The sequence below is a fragment of the Mirounga angustirostris genome, unplaced genomic scaffold (genome assembly GCF_029215605.1).
Source record: "Mirounga angustirostris isolate CCGP_5_RB_7025 unplaced genomic scaffold, mMirAng1.0.hap1 SCAF_2, whole genome shotgun sequence".
Taxonomy (NCBI): Eukaryota; Metazoa; Chordata; class Mammalia; order Carnivora; family Phocidae; genus Mirounga; species Mirounga angustirostris.
Window position 1 is genome coordinate 140037139 of NW_026991710.1, and position 21741 is coordinate 140058879.

Consider the following 21741-nt stretch of genomic DNA (forward strand, 5'->3'; position numbering starts at 1 on the left):
TTCTTTCAGGAAGTTTTCTTGAGTTATTGTTGCTTTCTCTAAATCTGGTCAGATGTTCCACCAGGGTTTTAAATAGTGGGACAGATTTGCCTTTACTTTTACGAGGATTCTAACTAGATCCCCTCTGAGGTAGGTTTGAAGAACCTCACTGGTTAATGTGGTCTCACATTTTCTCCTCTTCCTTTCTTCTGTGGATATTAAAATAGAGTAGCATCTGAATAACAATTGAGAGGCTTTTGTCTGTGAACTTTGGGTTATAAACATGAAGGGATGTGTACACGGCTCATTTACTGCCAAGCATTTATTCCATAGCTCCCCATCTCTTTGTAAACAACCTCCAGTTTGGTCCTACATGAGCCGATTTTCCATACCTGCTACAGGTGAGGAATTGGAGAATATATATCTTTATGGGAACTTAAAGATGCAGAAAGAGTCTGCCTATTGTTGGGAAAAAAAAAGCATTTAAAAGAAAAATTAAAAAAGTAAATTTGTTTTTTTTTTAAGATTTTGTCACAAGTGATCTTAATCAATCCCCTGTAAAAATGCACATATATTGCTGTTATTTATGTATGAGGAAGGACTTAGCAAATATTAAGAATAGTTACACTATAAAAAGGACAGGTAATTTGAGGAGTTTATTTTTTAATATCAAGACCCTGAGATCAAGAGTCACATGCTCTACCGAGTGAGCCAGCCAGGCACCCCTCAAGGGGGTTATTTTTAAGAAGTGTAATGGGGCTGTGGAAGGAACAATCTGAGTCCTTAATAGGCACATTTGGGTTAAGTCTATACTGCCTTTGTTTATCATACAGAGACAGCCTATTATCACCTATACAAAAAAAGCCAAATTTTCCTGGCTGTCATGTCCTTAGCACTCTTCATTTCTTTTACGACAAAAATCAGAGTTGTAAAATGAAGCCTCAAAAATATAGTTTTATATTCAGTTACAAGGTAATAATGTAAATTATTGCTTGTGCTGAAGTTTTCCTTCTCTCTAGACGACCATCCTTCTTGCTAATTTCTTAATTGACAAATATACTAAAACTGTTAGAAGGTTGTGATGTATAACCATTTATAAATTAAATTGTATAAAGTTATCTGGCATGTAAACATTATTAAAATGTCACTAAAATATAAATGAACAAATCCAACATCTAATGAAAATCAATTTCGTTAAATTTAGGGCCCATCATATAATGTCAGTGCTTAATTTTCAAAGTGGCCAAATTATAAAGTGATGTGTCCTTACCTTTTTAAAAGAGAGGTTTCCTAACTTGTCTGTCTTCTTCTGGAACCAGGATTGCGACTGCACATTTCAGTGGGGACTCTTTGGTGTGTTGGGTCCGTAGTAGTTTCTCAATGCAGTGTTGAAAATGATGAATGAATAAATGAATGAATACTTCAGAATGAATAACACACCTATTAGATACAGTTTTACACCCTTTGCCAAACCGTTGACTGTGGCCATGGAAGTACATCCTGCTCTCCACAGCAGGGCAGATGTTATAGCAATGCACAATTCTGCCATCTCTGTGACCTTGAGGACATCTCTGCCAGGTTTACTGCTGTATCCACAGTGCCTGGCATGTACGTCTAATCACAGGCTGGATCTGATGTTATTGCTCCACTGTAGACTGGTCTTGTTTCTTGTTCTGGTCCTTTCTATACAAAGCCTTGACTTTGTGTTGCCTGCTTTCCATGTTGTGTTGAGTGACATCACTCTGGCTGCTTTCTTGTATCAGAACCAAAGTGCTGATTGCAAAGGGCTCTTAGTCATCAGGAGGATGACCATGGAAGTTGTGACCAAAAGATCAAAGCTACGAGTGATAATTAACATGCAATTGAATACTATTTCAATATTTGTAAGAGTTGTGTGGTCCTATCAAACAGTATGATAATGAAAAGAAGGAAACTATTTTTGAAACAGGATGGAAATTACTTATTTTAAGAGTCAAGGAAGTACAAAGTCAGATTAGTGGTATAATCATCTGGGAGGGAATTACCAACTCCGATTTGTCTTGAAAATTAGATGAAGATAGGTCATAAAGCTCGCGATATGGGTAAGTCATCATTGCTCTCTTCTTTAAGCTTTGCAGTTCATGAAATAGAAATTATTATAGTGGCTCAACATGGCAGTTGAGGTGGTAAAAAATTACCCCAAATATCTTCAGCTTTGGATGTCACATTTGACCAGAACTTCAGTCATCTGTGGTGTAACCCCCAACATTACCCACATTTCTTTGGGCAGGTAACCCCAAAACTGTGTGGCTTGACATAGCTGTTTCTCTTTGGAGTAAGAATCTTAAACCTTAAGGAGATTTAGAAATAATTTATGTATTATTGGAGTTTTAAGTGCTTTTAAAACTTAAAATGTTTAATAAAATCTGGTAGATTCCAATGTCTAAAGATTAGCCTTGTAATTCCAATGGGAAAATGTGTCAATTATGATTTTTAAGCTGAAATTTTAACAAGTTTGTAAAATGTATTAGAACAATGAGAGAACTTAAGAATCACCATGTATGGGGCAGGGCGTGGGAGAAATGGGCGAACTGTTTTGTTGTGTTTTGTTTAGTTTAAATAAAACTAAAAGAATGACTATGTACATTTAATGTATTAGATTAACCATATTATTTAAGAAGTTAGGAGTGTTTGTCAGTCAGTCAAACAAGAGACTTAAAAAGGAAATTAAATATATTAAATTTATTTTTACAGTTTGAAATTTTTAAGACAATTTAATTAAGTGACCAAATTTCCCTTTAAGGTCAGATTATAGAATCTGCTGGATTTGCAAACACATCAATATGACTTGTAAACTGAACTTAAATGCTAATGGAATAACTAGGATTTTGAATTTATAATTTGTACCTCTACTAAGTTGAATGTTGAATTAAACCAAGTTAAATTCTAAATCTTTTTTATTCCCATAAGTCACTCTATCTAAGGCATCAGAAAGCTTGCATTTAACATTAGATTCTGCATGCAGTGGCTCAGAGCTTAGTCCCCTGAAAGAATTTTTGCTTCCAAATTCAGGAGCTGCAGGAGATTTTGGAGGTGTTGAGCATTTGCAAAATATCTGATAAATATCCTTCTATGTGTTAATGCATGGGAAGGATTCTATAAACTCTCCTTGAATTTACTTTCTCCAAATTAGAACAACCTCTGGGCTGAGTGTTGCTTGGAAGAGTCTCCCCAGTATGTATCTGGCGTTCGGTTGATTCCAGTGTTCCACTGTCCACTGTCGTGTCTGGGATTAAAAGAGTTTAATGTTTTCATAGCTGTGAGTGATACACAATTTTACTGTACCTCTCAAATCCATTTCAACAACTAATTTTCTCTCCCCTGGTCACTGTGGACTGAACTGGAGAGCCTTCATTAAAAGAGTATAATAATTTTACTCCTGTGTCTAAATTGGTGGTCTGTATGTTGAGGACAACTCTAAGCCTTGCACTAGCTGTAAAAACTGTGAACTATGTGTCAGTTATTTTTAATATTTCTGAGACCTTTTTTTTTTTTAGATGTAGTGTTCCATGATTCATTGTTTGTGCATAACACCCAGTGCTCCATCCAGAACGTGCCCTCTTTAACACCCATCACCAGGCTAACCCATCCTCCCACCCCCTCCCCTCTAGAACCCTCAGTTTGTTTTTCAGAGTCCATCGTCTCTCATGGTTCGTCTCCCCCTCTGATTTCCTCCCCTTCGTTCTTCCCCTCCTGCTATCTTCTTCTTCTTCTTTTTTTTCTTAACATATATTCTGAGACCCTTTTTTTCCCATTATTTTTAGACTTCTGGGTATGCTTTTTTATTGTTGATTCAGATTGCTGGATAGATGGGAGTTGGGGGTACTTGGTACTGTTCTAATAAACATTTCTGCTTCTGTTTTGACTCTACTTCAATTTGCACAAACTGTATCCTAAAAAATTACATGTAACTCCCAGGAACATTAAGTATTTTTTCCTGAGTAGTTTTAAAACTCTTATCATTGGTGCTGTTGGTATTTTAACATTGAAGCTGAGCCACTGATTGCTAGAATTTCAATGACCTGTGTGGGCAGGGAGAGGGAATGAATGAGAGTGTGTTTCCTAAATGAATGTACAGAAAGGTGAGACTGGCTGCTATTTCCCCCAGAATTCATAGAACAGAGTTAATGTATTTATGGACTCTGTAAAGACAGCAACATAAGCAAAGCATTTATACCCCTGCCAACCTTTCCAAGAGGCCAAGAAGGCTCTCAGTTTAGAACATACCACCTTTTCCATGATCTCAGTTCCCAGACCAAGGTAATAAGACCTTTATTATCAAAAAGGCCCTACTAACAACTTGCAGGTATAAATCACCCTAATTGGACATCTAAAGACATTCATTCACTAGGCATTTAGAAATACCCAATAGAAGTGCTTTTAAACCGCTTCACGTTTGGATGTCAAACTCTGGGTAGTAGAGGTCAGTAATTGATGTGCATCTTTTATTACTGCACTTCGTTATATCTGTATCTCTAATGGGCCTCGTTAATAATAAGCAGGTACTTGCTCTATGACTGACGTTCTGCAAATTGAAGAGATACTTACAAAAGGGAGCAAGAAACAACAGTATTTTGCCAAGTACTTAATGTGAAGTATTGACTCAAATTCTGCAAGGAGTTGAGAGAGAAATCATGAAGGACTTTCAGAAGGAGGGGGATTTGAGCAGGTCTTAAAGTGAATCACATCTGGAAAGTAGAAGATATATGCCAGTATAAGATTATTCTTGTGTCTCTTTCTTTACTGCCACTGTTAGTGGTGATATATAAGTCTTCAATAACAGTTGTGACAGATAATTACATTAACATGTGAAATTTCCACCTTGTTAGAGAGAATGTAATGTTTAGGGTGTTGTCCGTTGGGGTCAATTTCCCTCCCCAGGAGGATAAAACTATTTGGGATGGAGCTTATGCTAACATTATATATTATAACGTAATGTATGTGTATAGAATATAACATATACAAGATGTAGCATTATGTATATATTTATATATACATTATATATAACATTTCATATAAATTAAGCATATAAAATGATATGGTTATATTAGATATCATATAATTATACTAAGCATATAATATATATTATATTGTAATAAGCAACAATTGATTACCTGTATTTTTTCACCTCTATGTAGCTATTACTGGACATTCCCTAAAAGTTATGGAGTAAAAAGATGTTAAGTAATTTTGATTTTATTAGGCTAATTTCCCGCAGTTAGATATAGCTCAATTATATTTGATTATACATTTCAAAAACTATCCTTAACAACAAATAAAAACATCACAAAAAAATGATGTAGTTTGATATTGAAGAGAATTCAGCCCATGGCTTTTCTTCATGCATTGGCAGACATTCCAGAACTTTCATCCAGATGCATTTGTGTAACATTTAAATAATGATCATGTAGTTTGTCGGATGCTTTTGGGAGAGAAATTCACTATGCAGAAATATTTAGTATTTAACTAATTTTTCAAATTATAGGTTTTTGATTAGAGTAAAATTATTTTAAATTGCTCCTAATGTTAAACCCAATCTTTATTAGTGTTACATAGAATTGTGAAACGGAATCATATAATTTTTTTTTCCTATCTGGAAGGAACACTCTCATTTTATAGATGATTACGTTGTACTCCAGAGAGAGATTAAACCACCTCCTTAAGCTTTTGTAGCCTAGGAGGCCTAGAACCCATTTCCTGACAGACAGTTGGGCTTTCTTTTTAGAGTATTTCCCATAACAGTATACAGAAAGGGGAATTAACTAACTATTTCTTATGTGGCCATTGAGGGTCAAGAGCTATCTGCATGGACTGAAGTCTGGGAGGGAGTTTACAGGAACGTAACTTATCAGTGTTTTTATTTCCTTACAACAGAGTTTCCTGCCTGTGTGCTGTTAAATGGGTATGGGTGTGCTGAAGGTGGATGGACAGGGCCTGGAGTGGCCAGAGGGTGTGTTAAGTGGCAAAATCAGGAAAGGATTGAAATAAATCACTTTAGCATACTCTAAGTGTATGTAGAAAATGTTATTTTTGGGGGGGGGGGCCCGTAGAATCCACTCTCTAGGAAGAAACAAGCTTGTGTTGGAAGACGCTCTGATGAACTCTTGTAAGGGCTGGGCCTTAGGTGCTGAGGAATGGGCTAAATTAAATAAAAAGGAGAGGTACATTTTCAGAGGCTGTGTGGACAGTCAGAGAGGGAGAGAAAGACTTAATGGCTGGTGGCTTAAGAGAAACTTTGGGGATGATAGAAATGTCAAATGGGGAAGTCAGCCGAATCTACTATGCTCTGTGATGCTTTGTGGAGATTACTTTGGGAGATGAGATGAGGTACTTAATCTTGCTTCAGGATGAGCCCTGGCAAAATCAGAGGTTGTCCAAGGAAGGACAGTTACATATACATTAAAATACACTTATGAGAATTTATTAACAAAGGTCAGATATGCACAGTGCTTCCTAGACTACATAAAGGCAATTTTTTGGGAATGTAATCCAGACATCTCCCATCTCACTGCCCATTTACAGTAAAGTCTTAAGATTCCTGAGTTGTATATTCCAAATTAGAATCCTAGTCCTAGGAGAGTGTCAACAGTGGGGGAGGGCCTTTGTGAGGGTATTGTGGTTCGTAAGACCACCTCAAGTTTTGTGCGTCGTGTGCAGAATGAATCATATGTTGTTGGAGGTTGGGGTGCAGAATATAAATAACTGATATTGGGTGAGGTTTCCTTTTAAAAATAGCACTTGTGTTGGCCTGTTCATGTGTCTACATTAAATTGTAATGTGAAAAAATTACTTGTGCTAAAGAGGAGGACATATTTTTTGAGAATTTTTTCAAACCAACAATTAGCAGAGTTCCTTAAAGAATTTTATTTCTATATTTGTGAGTGTTTTATAAAACATTACAGTGGTAGAAGAATTATTGATATTATTGTGCATATCTAATAAATAAGCTATATTAAAAGAATAAATATTCATAGGAACTATAGGAACTATACCTGGAAAAAAGTGCCCCCTTAAATTATTGTACAGAAAATAATGGTATGCATTATTGTAAGAAGTTAAGAATACATATGAAATATATATGGGTGAAACTTTTTTTGTTTTGTTTTTTGCCATTTGTGAGACCCTACAAAGATGATTAGATGATAGATTCTGTTGGTAATTTATAGGCAGCATTTGGACAAGCAGTAAAAATACCAGAATCTTTAGGACCATGTTTGAGTGAGAGGGTGTGTTCTCATGAGCAGGAAATGGGCCAATAATACAATGAAAAGACTTGAGATAATTTTGTAGTTAATTCAGGGTATTATCATATTGTTTCAGGTGAAAGTATTTGGTCTGAATTATTCAGACATTTGCTGTAATTCCCCATTTGACCTGTGCATCGTCACTGGGCGTCAATAAGGGTGGGAGTCTAGAGCCCAGTGGGAGCGAGGCCAAGAAGAATGGGCGGGAGGCAGTTCTCTGTGTGTCAAGGGTCAGTGAATAATATTGGTCATGGTTTGCTCGGGCAGTTTTGTTAGCAGCTATTTCTTTGCCAAACTAGTAAAAAAGTGACTTTTTAGGGTCGTTTTCCAAGTTCTCCTATAAAGATGGATTAGAATGAAAAGAGTGTGGACTACATTTCCTCTTGTTTCTTACCTTCTGTTAAGGATATACTCTGCTTAGAAGCTGAATAGACAGCTCAGGATTAAACTTGAAATCATAAATGCTGTGTATTCTATGTAGTTCAAAAGTTTTACATGTTATTTCACATAGAGCATTGTACAGACTCTTGGGAAATGTTTTTTTTCAGAGAATGCTAACTGGGCACACACAAGGCCTGTTAATGACAGAAGTACTTCAGTAGTAGAATCACTAAAAAAATTTATAGTGAAAGGTTTGTGACAACTCAGTCTTGCATGTATGGCCCAGGATCTGGGCTAATTCCAGTATAAAGAAGAGTCCTCCCTTGTCTTAAGTAAATACAAACTAGATTGACTTTTTATCTAGTCAGTTATTCTAAGAATGTTGCAACTTTTTTCTCCTCCAAAGAAGAGCAATTTTTTTTCCTCATGAAAAGGAGTTACCCACCCCACCCCCACCAACGTTCCATTCCCCTCTCTTTTCTCCTCCCTTCAAAGGAGAAAAGTGTGTGTGTGTGTTTATGTATGTTGAAATTTTAAATTTAGCAGAGTTCATGAAAAAATACTTTTTGGTTAATCAAGTGTGTTCTTTGTACTGAGGTTTTTGGTTCCTGGAAGATATATTACATCCCATTTCTGAATTAGTTTCTGGAGTCATCCTTAACTGGGCTGAAGAATCTATCAGGGGGAACTGAAGTGTCAGACTCATCATGGTTTATAGACTGGGGTCTCACTGCTATAGCTTCTACAGCCTAACTTTGAGGTAGCTCTGAGAAAGTGAGCCTTCAAATGTTCGACATGTAAGATAAGAAGGTAGTAAAGAGGGTTAAAAAGATTACGAGAGACTGAAACATAACATTTAAAATAAAAGAAGAAAGGGAAGCAAAGTTGAAAACAAAAAGCACTAAACAGTATAAATAAGGTAGAATGAAATAGAAAACATAAGCAAAAATATTGAAATGTTGTGAAAAGAATAGGAATTTATTTTATATTTTGGCTCATATTTACATAATGCTTAGTATGTACCAAACACTGTTTAGAGGCTTAACTCATCTAATCCCGACCCCCGATGGGACTGGTGCTATTATTATCCCCTTTCTACAAATTTGGAAACAGATATACAGCGAAGTAACATTTAACGTCACAGGCTTATGAGTGGCAAAATCAAGATTAGAATGTACATGGATATATAGCTACATTGTTAAACAAATACACAAAATCAGTACATTAAAACCTGTTGGCTTCATCCCTTTCCTTTCTTCTAAGACCAGTTCCTCTCTTCTTGCCTCTCTCTCTTTCCTTTTTAAGAAATTCTCCTTCTTATTTTTTTTTTAAGATTTTATTTATTTATTTGAGAGAGAGAATGAGATAGAGCATGAGAGGGGGGAGGGTCAGAGGGAGAAGCAGACTCCCCGCTGAGCAGGGAGCCCGATGCGGGACTCGATCCCAGGACTCCAGGATCATGACCTGAGCCGAAGGCAGTCGCCTAACCAACTGAGCCACCCAGGCGCCCGAAATTCTCCTTCTTATTATGTGATTTGAGTGGAAGCTGCTGCCATATTCTTTTTTTTTTTTTTAAGATTTTATTTATTTGAGAGAGAGAGAGAGAGAACACAGGCAGGGGGAGCGGCAGAGGGAGAGAGAGAAGCAGACTCCCCGCTGAGCAGGGAGCCTGATGCGGGGCTTGATCCCAGGACCCCAGGATCCCAGGATCATAACCTGAGCCGAAGGCAGACAGCTTAACCGACTGAGCAACCCAGGCGCCCCTGTGCCATGTTCTTAAACACCCTCTTTCCTTGCTTCCAAAGTCTCCTTGCTACCCCACCATCATATCTTGATTTTACAATATATTTCCAAATAGTAGGTTCTCTGCGTTTTCATCAGGTAAAACAAGATCATCTGCCTTGGAGCAAATTATCATTACAACTTAAAAATGGAGCTATATTAAAAATAAGATTTAACTATGATTTTAACCATTCACATAAGAATATCATTCTGGTCTTTTCTACATTTATTTCCTTGATTAATCTCTCTAATCAGACATAATATGAATAACAGACTCATTAGAGTATGTACCAATGAAAATTTTGTAAGACATTAGCACTTGTCATTATATTTAGGACTGTTGGCCTACAGGTGTATGCACACATACATATACACACACCTTTAAATGAAGTATATTTATCTAGGAAATCAAGAGAGTCAGAAACTGATTATAGATAAATATTTTAAAATAGAAGGGCAAATGACTTTTCATAGGTAGACCTGATGTGAGGTGACTCAAAAGACCTAGCCGGTTACTTTAGCTAATCTGATCATCGTAGCTTGAATCATACTGGAGTTTTAAGATGGGTGGCTCGTTTCGTTGGAAAATCCAGTATTTTTTTTTTTTTTTCTGAAGTAGGTGTTGCCATGGTGACAGAATGGCTTAGCCACTGAAGACTAATTTCATTGGTTGAGTGTCTGCAGACTTGCTTGTTGAGTAACATTAATATGTTGCCTCCTGCTGTTTTTTATTGAGGAGACCATCTGGCATTAAGCCGTATTTAAAGGTACAGTTCTGTGAAACAAAGAATACCAGGTGACGTACACTGAGGTGTTAAAAATAGGTTTTGCAGGAATGGGCTCTTTTAACTAATCGGTGACTAAGAAGTTCCACTTCAAATAACTGCCTGTTATAGCCAATTTTATTAATTCATAATTCTAGGCTTTGACACTAGGAATTAAAGGCTTTACTTTTGAGCTCACTTATGTTATACAAATTTAATTGCCTAAATATACACCTTTACATGATCATACTAATCTCGATGTGCCTAAAAATGAACCCACTGTTCTCTCACATGGTGTTTCCATAAACCACATAGTTAGAGCTATTTTGTAAAAATAATGATTATTGGAGATGTTTAACATTAGAACATAAATAATTGTCAGTTTTCCTTTTGTATCTGAAGGTGATAAAAATAATGGGTTTTCAAGTAAGAAGTGAAAAGATACCAAATGCATCTGTTATCTAAATGATAACTCTCCATTCTAAATAATAATTATCTGTTGTGTATATATTAAGAGACATACCCTCTTAGTTTTGTTGACTGTTTCCTTTGCTGTGCAAAAAAGCTTTTTATCTTGATGAAATCCCAATAGTTCATTTTTGCTTTTGTTTTCCTTGCCTTTCTTTTTTTTTTTAAAGATTTTATTTATTTATTTGAGACAGAGAGAATGAGAGAGAGAGAGCACATGAGAGGGGGGAGGGTCAGAGGGAGAAGCAGGCTCCCCGCCGAGCAGGGAGCCCGATGCAGGACTCGATCCAGGGACTCCAGGATCATGACCTGAGCCGAAGGCAGTCGCTCAACCAACTGAGCCACCCAGGCGCCCTCCCTTGCCTTTCTAAATGTGTCTAGCAAGAAGCTGCTGTGGGCCGAGGTCACAGAGGTTGCTGCTTGCGTTCTCCTCTAGGATTTTGATGGTTTCCTGTCTCACGTTTAGGCCTTTCATCCATTTTGGATTTATTTTTGTGTATTGTGTAAGAAAGTGGTCCAGTTTCGTTCTTCTGCATGTGGTCGTCCAATTTTCCCAACACCATTTGTTGAAGAGACTGTCTTTTTTCCATTGGACATTCTTTCCTGCTTTGTCAAAGATGAGTTGACCATAGAGTTGAGGGTCCATTTCTGGGCTCTCTATTCTGTTCCATTGATCTATGTGTCTGTTTTTGTGCCAGTACCATGCTGTCTTGATGATGACAGCTTTGTAATAGAGCTGGAAGTCCGGGATTGTGATGCCGCCAGCTTTGCTTTTCTTTTTCAACATTCCTCCGGCTATTTGGGGTCTTTTCTGGTTCCACACAAATTTTAGGATTATGAGGTTCCTCAAGAAGTTGAAAATAGAGCTACCCTGTAACCCAGCAATTGCACTACTAGGTATTTACCCCAAAGATAGAAATATAATGACCCAAAGGGGCATCTTCACCCCAATGCTTATAGCAACAATGTCCACAATAGCCAAACTGTAGAGAAAGCCCTGATGTCCATTGACAGATGAATGGATATATGTATATAGACACACACACACACACACACACACACACAGGAATATTACTCAGCCATCAAAAAGGATGAATACTTACCATTTACATCGACATGAATGGAACTGGAGGGTATTATGCTGAGTGAAATAAGTCAATCAGGGAAAGACAATTATCATATGGTTTCGCTCACAGGTGGAATATAAGAAATAGTGTAGAGGATCATAGGGGAAGGGAGGGAAAACTGGATGGGAAGAAATCAGAGAGGGAGACAAACCATGAGATACTCTTGATTATAGGAAACAAACTGAGGGTTGCTGGCTCAGTAAAAGTCACACACTTCCTGGGCTGGCTGGAAATCACTGTGACTTGTTGGGGGCAGGTTCAGTAGAACTGAGAGGGAGGAGCCAGAACAAGGAATATGGAGTTAATGGAGGGTTACATCAAACACTAACCTTTTCTTATTCATCCATCAAACCAAGCTTCTGGAAAGATTAATCTCTCTCTTTGTCCTCATCACACTCATTCTGGATTCACAGCAAATGTGGCTTCCATGGCATCATGCTGTTGAAGCTGTTCTCATGAAGGACACTAGTGATCTCCTCATGGGGTGACCTTGTGTCGTGGTTTGTGCTGCGGCCATATTCTGTGCTCCTTGGGTATTTGTTAATAGAGCCCCCTTTCACTCTTAAAACTGTCCTGGTTTGGATGGTAAGTTCTGAGTCACCCTGGCTCTTAACCACCAATTCCTTTGAGCAGTTTTTAATCTTTATCATACTTGGCCTTATTTATTTATTTTTTCATTATACAGTTGATCATGCTTGTTTATTGTGACTTGCAGCTCCTCTTTGACTTGTGCTGGTTAAGTCTCCTGGTTCTCCTTTTATCTTCTCAGTCTTTTTTGAGGTCTCCTCCTCTGTCTGCCCTTTAAGTGGTGGCATTGTCCAGACTTCTGTTCTTGGTTTCTTCTCTTCGCATTATACACCTTCTCCTTGGACAAGCTCATTCTCAGAAATAGGTGCAGCTAACTACAAGCCAATGCCTGCAAAACATAGCTCTAGTCTCTCCCCCTGGACTTCAGGTTTGCATATTCATCTGCCTCGTGAACACCTTCACTGTAAGGGAAACTCAACATATGGGCAGGAACTTGAGCATTGGGGTAAGACACATGAGGGTTGCCGGCTCTGCCATTTAGTAGTTTAGAGAACTTGAAGATCTTTAATCTCTCTGTGGCTTAATTTTCATTCTGTAAAATCACAAAACCTATCACACAGGATTTATGTGGGGATAAAATGAGATAGTGCATGTGAAGTGCTTTACATGATTCATGGCACACAATGTATGTTTTATAAATAATAAGGATTGTTTTTATTCCCCAAACCTTATTCTTCTCCTATATTTCCTGTCTTGTTGTGGAACACCTATTTGAGTGGAGGAGGGCCTGTTTTTGGGGGAACACACAATATTTTTTAAAAGATTGGGTGGTACCTCAATATGGGAGACCCTGAAAGCTGGACATAGGAGTTTAGATGTGATGGCGGTAACAAGGGCTTCTGGGAGCTTTTAAACTAAGGGTGAATCTGTGAAAAGTATTGTGTTCGTAAAATTAGTTATTTTAATATTAAGCCAGATGTCTTAAAAGTGGGAGTGGGATAGGGAGACTGGCCAGGAGGCTGTTGAAGTAAGAGTAGGATAATTTGAGGAAGAAAAGATAGGTAAGGAAAGGTGATAAATCTACAGATTATTTTGTCCTATTCTTTTTCAGAAGACTACAACTTTATTTTCATTCACAAGATACATTTAATAAAGACTGAGTAATTTTTTTTATAGATCAAGATATCACTACTGTTTCAAGCCAATCTCTTTGTGATGGAGAAGGAAAATGTGCCAATAATCATGATGGCAAACACTTTCAGCCTGATTCACTCAGTATTTACTTAGATGTTAACTTACCTCTTCAGATCTTTGAATGAATTTTGTAAAGGACTGGTCCCATTTGTGATAGGTTTATTATTCTCATAGTTACAGAGTCTGTTCATGATGTATAGGTCACTCTTGGAGGCTGTTTGTACTTCAAGTGATTCTGGCCAGTTGCATGACACCGTGTGAATTAAAATATAAACTTTCAAATGTGTCACAGAAGATTACTCTCCACTGAAGAGGAAAGAGTCAATATGAAAACCTGAGAAATTTGGCAAGTCAAAAAATGGAAAGGAAAAATACCCATGTCTTTAAAAATATTTGTAAATTTTTTTCTTTTTTCTTTCTTTCTTTCTTTCTTTCTTTCTTTCTTTCTTTCTTTCTTTCTTTCTTTCTTTCTTTCTTTTCTTTCTTTTCTTTCTTTCTCTTTCTTTCTTCTTCCTTCCTTCCTTCCTTCCTTCCTTCCTTCCTTCCTTCCTTCCTTCCTTCCTTCCTTCCTTCCTTTCCTCCCTCCCTCCCTCCCTCCCTCCTTCCTTCCTTTTAATAATTACTGCTTTGAAATCTGGAATGTAAAATGGCAGACTTTCCTCCCCGGTTCAGGATTTGAAAGAACCAAACACTGAGAAATATTTGGTTCTGAACTGAAGAGCAGACAGCCTAAATTGGAGCTCAGATTTAAAAAGTCAGCTCTCAGAAACAACTGAAAATTAATGGTGATTATGAAGAGTATTTAGATGGCTACTTGATTCTTTCAAAGCTCTGCCTAATTGTCCAGACAAGGTATTGAAAGGAAAAATTTGAACTGTGGATGGTTTATGTTGCATTTATATTACAAAGGAAACCATTGCAACAAAGGTTCAAGTCAACTAAATGTGAGAAGAGAGTGTAAGAAATTTAATGTAAAAAAAATTGAGGGTTATCTGGGTGGCTCAGTTCTTTGGGTGTCCAATGGTTGGTTTTGGATTGGGTCATGATCTCAGGATTGTGGGATCCAGCCCTGCATTGGAATCCATGCTCAGAGAGAAGTCTGCTGAAGATTCTCTCTCTCCCTCTGTCCCTCCCCTCATTCTTACTCTCTCTTTCTCTAAAATAAATAAATAAATCTTTAAAAAAAATCTGTATTCTTGGGGTAATGAAACCTATGTTCCAGAAGACAGTTTTTTTAAAATTGAGTTAAATAAAAACTGTTTCCGTACTGGTGGGGAAGAAGTGTGAAATGGAATGGAAAATGTTAGAGAAGTTTACTTTTGTAAAATTTGGGAGCTGGAATGGACAATCACTAGAGCCTTAGCTCTAAAATCCTGCCACTACTATTAAATGTGACAATGATTTCATTGTTAAAACTTAAGTTACCACATATGCCACTGACATGTGTTTTCTGGCTTGCTGGTAATATAAAAAGAGGAAGTCAAAGACATCTTATAATTCATATTTTTAATCTTATTTCCATCTTTTCTTTGTATTTCTTTTGATACATTATAAGAAGGAGAATATACAATTGAACGGACTTCACAGTTTTTTCTTGCATTTTCAGAGTTATACTGCTCTCAAACTCTATCCTAAAACTTGCCTCTTTTAATGGCTGAAAGTCCTTGCTGTTACTGTTTCTATTAGAGATCTATTTAGACAGACTTCACACACCAAGCAATTCACACAGCTAAAGGATAAAATTCAGTGGTTTTTAGTACATTCATGGGGCTGCGTAGCCACCACCACCTTCAGTTACAGAACATTTTCGTCCCCCGAAAAAGAAACCCCATGCCCATCATCAGGTCACTGTCCATTTCCCCATTTCCTCCCCATATTTCCCCACCAGCCCTAGGCAATCTATTTTCTTTTTTTTGAGAGAGCGCGCATGCGGGCGCGTGCGAGCTTGGTGGGGGAGGGTCAGAGAGAGAGGGAGAGAATCTTAAGCAGGCTCCATGGCCAGCACGGAGCTGGACTCGGGCTCGAACTGTTGACCCTGAGATCCTGACCTAAACCGAAATCAAGAGTCAGATGCTTAACCGACTGAGCCACCCAGGCGCCCCTCCCAAGTAGCGTTTTAAGTGACTTTTCTCTTCATCCATTACCTGTATCTATCAATGGTGTTGCTTGCAGACACATTATGGTTTGGTTCCCAATGGTTGTGCGTTTTCTTCTCATTTCATTCAGTTCATTTGCTTCGATTAAGTAAATAAATGTGAAGGACAAAGTATTTTCAGCATTGACTAGGTGCCCGAGGTTGATGTTACAAAATACAAAGACAGTAATGTAAATATAAAGACAGATGTTATTTGTCAGGCATTGTTTAATGTTCTTTCCATTTCATAGATGAGGAGGGGCAACTCAGAGATGTCAAATCACTTGCTTAATATCATCAGTGGTACAGTAGGAATTAAAAAAAAAAACAACAAACTTAGATTATGTGCTTCCAAAACCCATAGTGGTTCAAATATACCAGAGGCTCTCAAACTTGAGCCTGCATCAGAATCACCTGGAGGACTTGTTAAAACATAGGTTGCTGGGGCCCACCCCTGGAGTTTCTGATGTGAGGCCTGAAAATGTGCATTTCTAACAAGTTCCCAGGGATGCTGATGCTGCTGGTCCAGGGACCACTTGAGAGCCATGGTAATACACTCTCCTGATTCCCCTAGGTATGCATGATTTCTGATACTCAAAGGGCTATTAGGGTGGAAGGAGACTCAAGAGAAAATAGTATAAAATCAATAATTGTTACAAAGGGCTAAGAGTACGTAGAGTAAAAAGCCCCCATCAATTCTGATCAGAGGGTTAGAGCAAGTTTCTGCAGGAGACATTATGGGATGGATTAATTTATGTTAATCTCAAGCTTTTACTTCCAACTGGTGAAATCACGGAGCAGCAACTGACCCTTCTTCTGATGTTCTTTTTGTTACAAACATGCCTAGAGCAGCTCAGTGCATGAATATGTGAGGGAGCTCATCGTGGAGGGGGTGACGGTTCTGGAGAAGTACAGGAAGCAGCCAGATTATGAAACTGAATACTGGAGAGTAAGGTGGCTGAAGGTGGTTGGAATCTACTAGGCACTCGTATATCCCATGGACTTGATGCCATTTGTATGACAGAGTAAAAGTAAACTTAATTTGATGATTCTCTTTGGTTCAGAGAATTTCAGTGGACAAATAAAATCTTTTTTTTAAATTCAATTAGCCAACATAGAGTACACCATTAGTTTCAGATGTAGTGTTCAATAATTCATCAGTTGTGAATAACACCCAGTGCTCATCACATCACGTGCCTTCCTTAATGCCCATCAAATGAAATCTTGATAAAGAAAATCTCAGGGTGCCTGGGTGGCTTAGTCCGTTAAGCGTCTGCCTTCGGCTCAGGTCATGAACCCAGGGTCCTGGGATCGAGCCCCACATCGGGCTCCCTGCTCAGTGGGGAGCCTGCTTCTCCCTCTGCCCCTTCACCCCAGCTCGTGCTCTCTCTCTCTCACTCACTCTCTCTCAAATAAATAAAATTAAAAAAAAAAAAGAAGGGGCGCCTGGGTGGCTCAGTTGGTTAAGTGTCTGCCTTTGGGTCCTGGGATCAAGCCCCGTATCAGACTCCCTGCTCAGTGGGGGTCTACTTGTCCCTCTCCCTCTATCACTCCCCCTGCTTGTGCTCTCTCTCTCTCTGTCAAATAAATAAATAAAAATCTTAAAAAAAAATCTCAAAAATAGCAGTGTAGCAATGCTTTTCTAAGAAACTATGAGATACTGTGGTGATCTCCTGCAGTGAACAACGATAGGCCAGTCTTTATTTTAGAGTTGTTTTATGCTATAGTCTATCTAGGGTGTATGCTTACCCAGTAACCTTCATATTGCTGAATTAATGTAATAATATAATAATGCAGTATTAATGGGATATACATAATCTCAGGATTGTGTACCAGTTGCCCCTCTTCCTGAAGTAGTTTTATCTGTCAACTATACAAGTTTTAAATTAATTAATTAAATTTAATCTAAATTTAATTAATTAAAAAAATCAGAGACCTCAATGGGTCAATTTTGAACAGTATGAACAATTCACTCAGAAGAACAACTTCAATTTATAAAGGGTCAAAAAAATAATCATTGAAACCTAGAGCTATGAACTGATCCCTTTTTTTTATATGAGCAATCATCTGATTTATAAAAAGATGCAACAATATAATGATACAAAATATCAATTTCAAAACATCAAAAAGTGAGTGTTTTTAACCATAGTCAGCTCATAACAGAGCAAATGGGTAAGAAGAATAATTCATGCTACAGCATACTGCTAATACGAACAGGCAACAGAAAAAGTTGGTAAAGGAAGGCAGAGGAACTCTATCATTTAAGAATTAGAACCGAGGGGCTCCATAATCATCTGGCATCCGCTCAATGTTGTACCTATGGTTAGAAATGTACATGATGGGAACTCCAGGGATCTTCCGGATCCTTCGTTTAAGGTCCCGGTCAACTGTGGCCACAATGTAACACTTGTGCTGAGTTACTCTCTGTACTAAGCAGTCATCTGCATAGGTTCCTTTGTGTGTGCATGGTAATCGTTCAAATCTTGGATCCTTGGTAATCCTTAGAGCCACTCGATACTTTTGCCCCAGTTCCTCAATTTCAGCCATTACACAGTCAGTTATACAAGGGATACACTTGGCATACAGACAGTCCATCATTGGCTGTACTAAGTCAAGTTTCGCTTTAATGGAAAAGTTGATAAAGTTGGTATCAACCAGGATGTGGTAAGGTGGGCCCAGCTGTGTGTTATATTGGAAGAATAAGCAGGAAGGATGTTGGGGGACTTCTCTTTCCTTGAGTGCACTGGGATCTTTCTTTTCTTTCTTTTTAGGTTTTAATCTGTCCTTCTCTTTAAGCCTCTGATCTCGGAGACTAAGCATTCGCTTCATGGTGGCATACTTTCTTGCTTTCTTTTGCTTCCCCATGTTCACGTCGTGCTCTTGTTTCTTCTGAACTGATCCCTTTTTGATGCAGGCTGATTATTAATGGACCTGTTCACAGCTGTGCCCAAAGTAGAAATCACACTCGAGCTGGTGAGTAAACGAAAGGGACCCGTGACTCTCTCAGCTGTTAAAGACCCAGCTATTAATGGAGATTTATTTATTTATTTTTTTTAAAAGATTTTATTTATTTATTTGAGACAGAGAGAATGAGAGACAGAGAGCATGAGAGGGAGGAGGGTCAGAGGGAGAAGCAGACTCCCTGCCGAGCAGGGAGCCCGATGCGGGACTCGATCCCGGGACTCCAGGATCATGACCTGAGCCGAAGGCAGTTGCTTAACCAACTGAGCCACCCAGGCGCCCCTGGAGATTTATTTTTATTGCACATTTGGAATCTTGTCATTCCAGAGGGTGCTGAAATAGAATCTCAGTACTACTTGATTTAAGGGGCAGAGGTTTTATATGTGCAGTTACTAAAAAAAAAGGAAACAAAAAGGAGGGGACCATATTTGTCTTTGCATTTATTCCTTTCCCATAATGGAAGGTGGAATAATTTCTTAGAAGATATTTTAAAGGCCTAACAGAAAACCTGGGATTAATTTAGAGAATGGGAATATCTTGCTCAGAATTACTTTTCATTTAAGGTGCTACCATGTCTTGTGTATGTGTGAGTGTGTGTGTGCCTGTGTAGGTATACGTGTTGGGGTTTCTGTGGATGCTGTAGGATTTGGGGCTAAAGGACAACAGTTCTGCAGAAAGCCTGGTTTTGGGGGATGTCAAAGGTCCTTTCCTGGCGGCACTGGTTGTGGAATCCAGGACCAGAGAAAATGGTGAATCTAGGACATTACATCGTCTTTCCAATCTTCAAGGAAATAAGGAAGTGATTCTTTCAATATTATCTCATGGGATCTTGATCCGAGTATTATTTAAGATCAAAATCTAGCTCATTGTTTCTGAGAATTGGTCTCTTTCTCCTCTCTAGGGGGAATATTTCCACCTTTTTATCTCCTCTATGGAGAGAAATTATTAAAACAAAAAGACTCTATTGGAAAAGGAGGTCTTTTTCTTTCTTTCTTTCTTTCTTTCTTTCTTTCTTTCTTTCTTTCTTTCTTTCTTTCTTTCTTCTTTCTTTCTTTCTTTCTTTCTTTCTTTCTTTCTTTCTTTCTTTCTTTCTTTCATAGCATAAGAGAGGTATTATCAGTTCTTGTTTATTTAAAAATGGATTTTTTGGACGACTGTTTTTCTTTCATCCTTCCCTTTCTTTGTTGCCTTTTCCCCTCCCTTCCTTCCCCTCTCTGTCCTGTTCTTCTTTCCACTCCTTCCTTTCCAACTTCCCTTGATTCCTTGTTTTACTTGGTTTATCTCATTCTGTGGAACTCACAGTCCATGGGGTGAAGTATACTTGACATTCTACACAGTTGATAAATCAGTGCCATATACTTGTTAAATCACTGGCCAAGCACAGCCTTGATCAGGGAATGCACTTCCCCTCCTCATTCTCTGTTGAATGAAGATGGAAACCAGCTTTCTCCTCTTGTGGCCACTTGAATTCTAGTTCTTTACAATACACAGTGGAGACCTTGTGATGTGCTTACAGCGATTTTCTCATGGGTATCTAGCTACCTGAAGAGTGCAGGCTACATGGCAAACATGTTCTGTGTATCTGATTAAATGATTAATGCAATAATTTTATTCAAAGTGAAGAGTGTGCACTCATAATAGTATGTAATAAACTGTTCAGTGGATTCTGGTTCTGCCAGTTGAAATGCCACACCTGTTGCTGATGATCTGAGGAGCAGAGCTTTCTTTACCAGAAGTGACGAGAAGAGCAGTGTGGGGAAGAGAGTGGGGCCTGAGTGTCCCTTAAGTCCATGAGGATGAAATCATCTCTTTGAAGATGAAAGCTTTCTCTGAACACAAGGGAACACTCTTTTTTGTAGTCATTTGTTACTTTCAGTACAGCAAATCACTGCTTCACAGGTCCCATCAGCTGAGCTAATATGGGTTTTAAAGGTGTTGAACCTCCACCCAAGGGACAGCTTTTCCAGTGGAATAGCATCTGTCTACATGCAGAGTGGGCTTCAGTGATCTTAGAGGGCACTTGGGCCCTCACCAGCCTGAAAGTTAGGGTTTACAAACTCACTCAACAGAAGTTTTGTTTGAAAGAGTAAAACACATTATGGAAAATGTAAGAAAGAAATGGAAGAGAAGAATGTAAACTAACTTTTATGTTTAAAAGAACAGATGTTCTTTTAAAGGAGAGACTGTGGATTTTTAAAAATATAGTTTGGTGGTGGGAAAATTTTAGGCAATTATAATTTACAGATATAGGGACACCTTACAATGATGTAGTCCTTTATACTTTTCAAATAATTAATAATATTCGTAAGCTTTTTCTACTTACCAGGCAAAATTCTAGATGCTGGAGATAAGACAATAAATAAAACAGGCATTGTTCCATAAAATCCTTTCAACAAACCCTATGAGTCAGGTTCCATTGTTATCTCTCTTTTATGTGACTCAGGAAACTGAGGTTACATGATTTGCCCCAAGTTACAGTTAGGAAGTAGAGGACTCAGGATGAAATCCACACTCTCTTACTCCAGAGCCTGTGTTCTCCACACTGTCCCACATGCCGTCAGCTCTGTCACTGCACTTAATCTTAAAAACAACCCTGTGAGGGAGGCAGTGTTTTTCTTCACACTTAAAAAATGTGGAACTCTGAAAAAAACTTTAAAATGACTTATTTAAAGTTGTACACCAGGAAGAAGTGGTAGAGTGTTCTTCATCTCTTGCCTCGATTAATGTCTGTCTTCCCTTTGGCTTCCCAGCCTCTCCTCAGTGTCATCCCTCCATTCCCCTTCCTCCGGATAGTAAGAGTGATTTTTCTCAAATACAAAATCCATGTTGCTCCTTTGCTTAAAACCGTCCAAAGATTTACCTATGCTCTTAGGATCAAACCCAAACCTCTTGGCATGCTCACTCTCTCTCTCTCTCATTTTTAAAACTGAGATATAACTGACATATGACATTGAATAAGTTTAGGGTGTACAGCAGGTTGATTTGAGACATTTATCTATTGCAGTAGGGTTACCATAGTATGGTTAGCTACCACGTCATGTAACTGTCATTTCTTTTTTTTGTGCTGAGAATAATTAAGATCTAGTTTCCTAGCAGCTCGGAAGTTTATGATACAGTCCGGGGGAGACTTCTTGATGGTT

At 38.2% G+C, this 21741-nt stretch overlaps 2 protein-coding genes across 3 annotated transcripts in view; one reads left to right on the top strand and one right to left on the bottom strand.

The window, feature by feature from the left end:
• Positions 1 to 21741, top strand: part of CPE (carboxypeptidase E) — a 116820-nt gene that overhangs the window by 11093 nt on the left and 83986 nt on the right. The window lies entirely within an intron of this gene.
• Positions 17696 to 18524, bottom strand: LOC123848112 (rRNA-processing protein FCF1 homolog). The gene has a single exon (XM_045880180.3). The coding sequence runs from the start codon at positions 18503 to 18505 to the stop codon at positions 17909 to 17911; it is 597 nt and encodes a 198-aa protein (XP_045736136.2). The 5' UTR covers positions 18506 to 18524; the 3' UTR covers positions 17696 to 17908.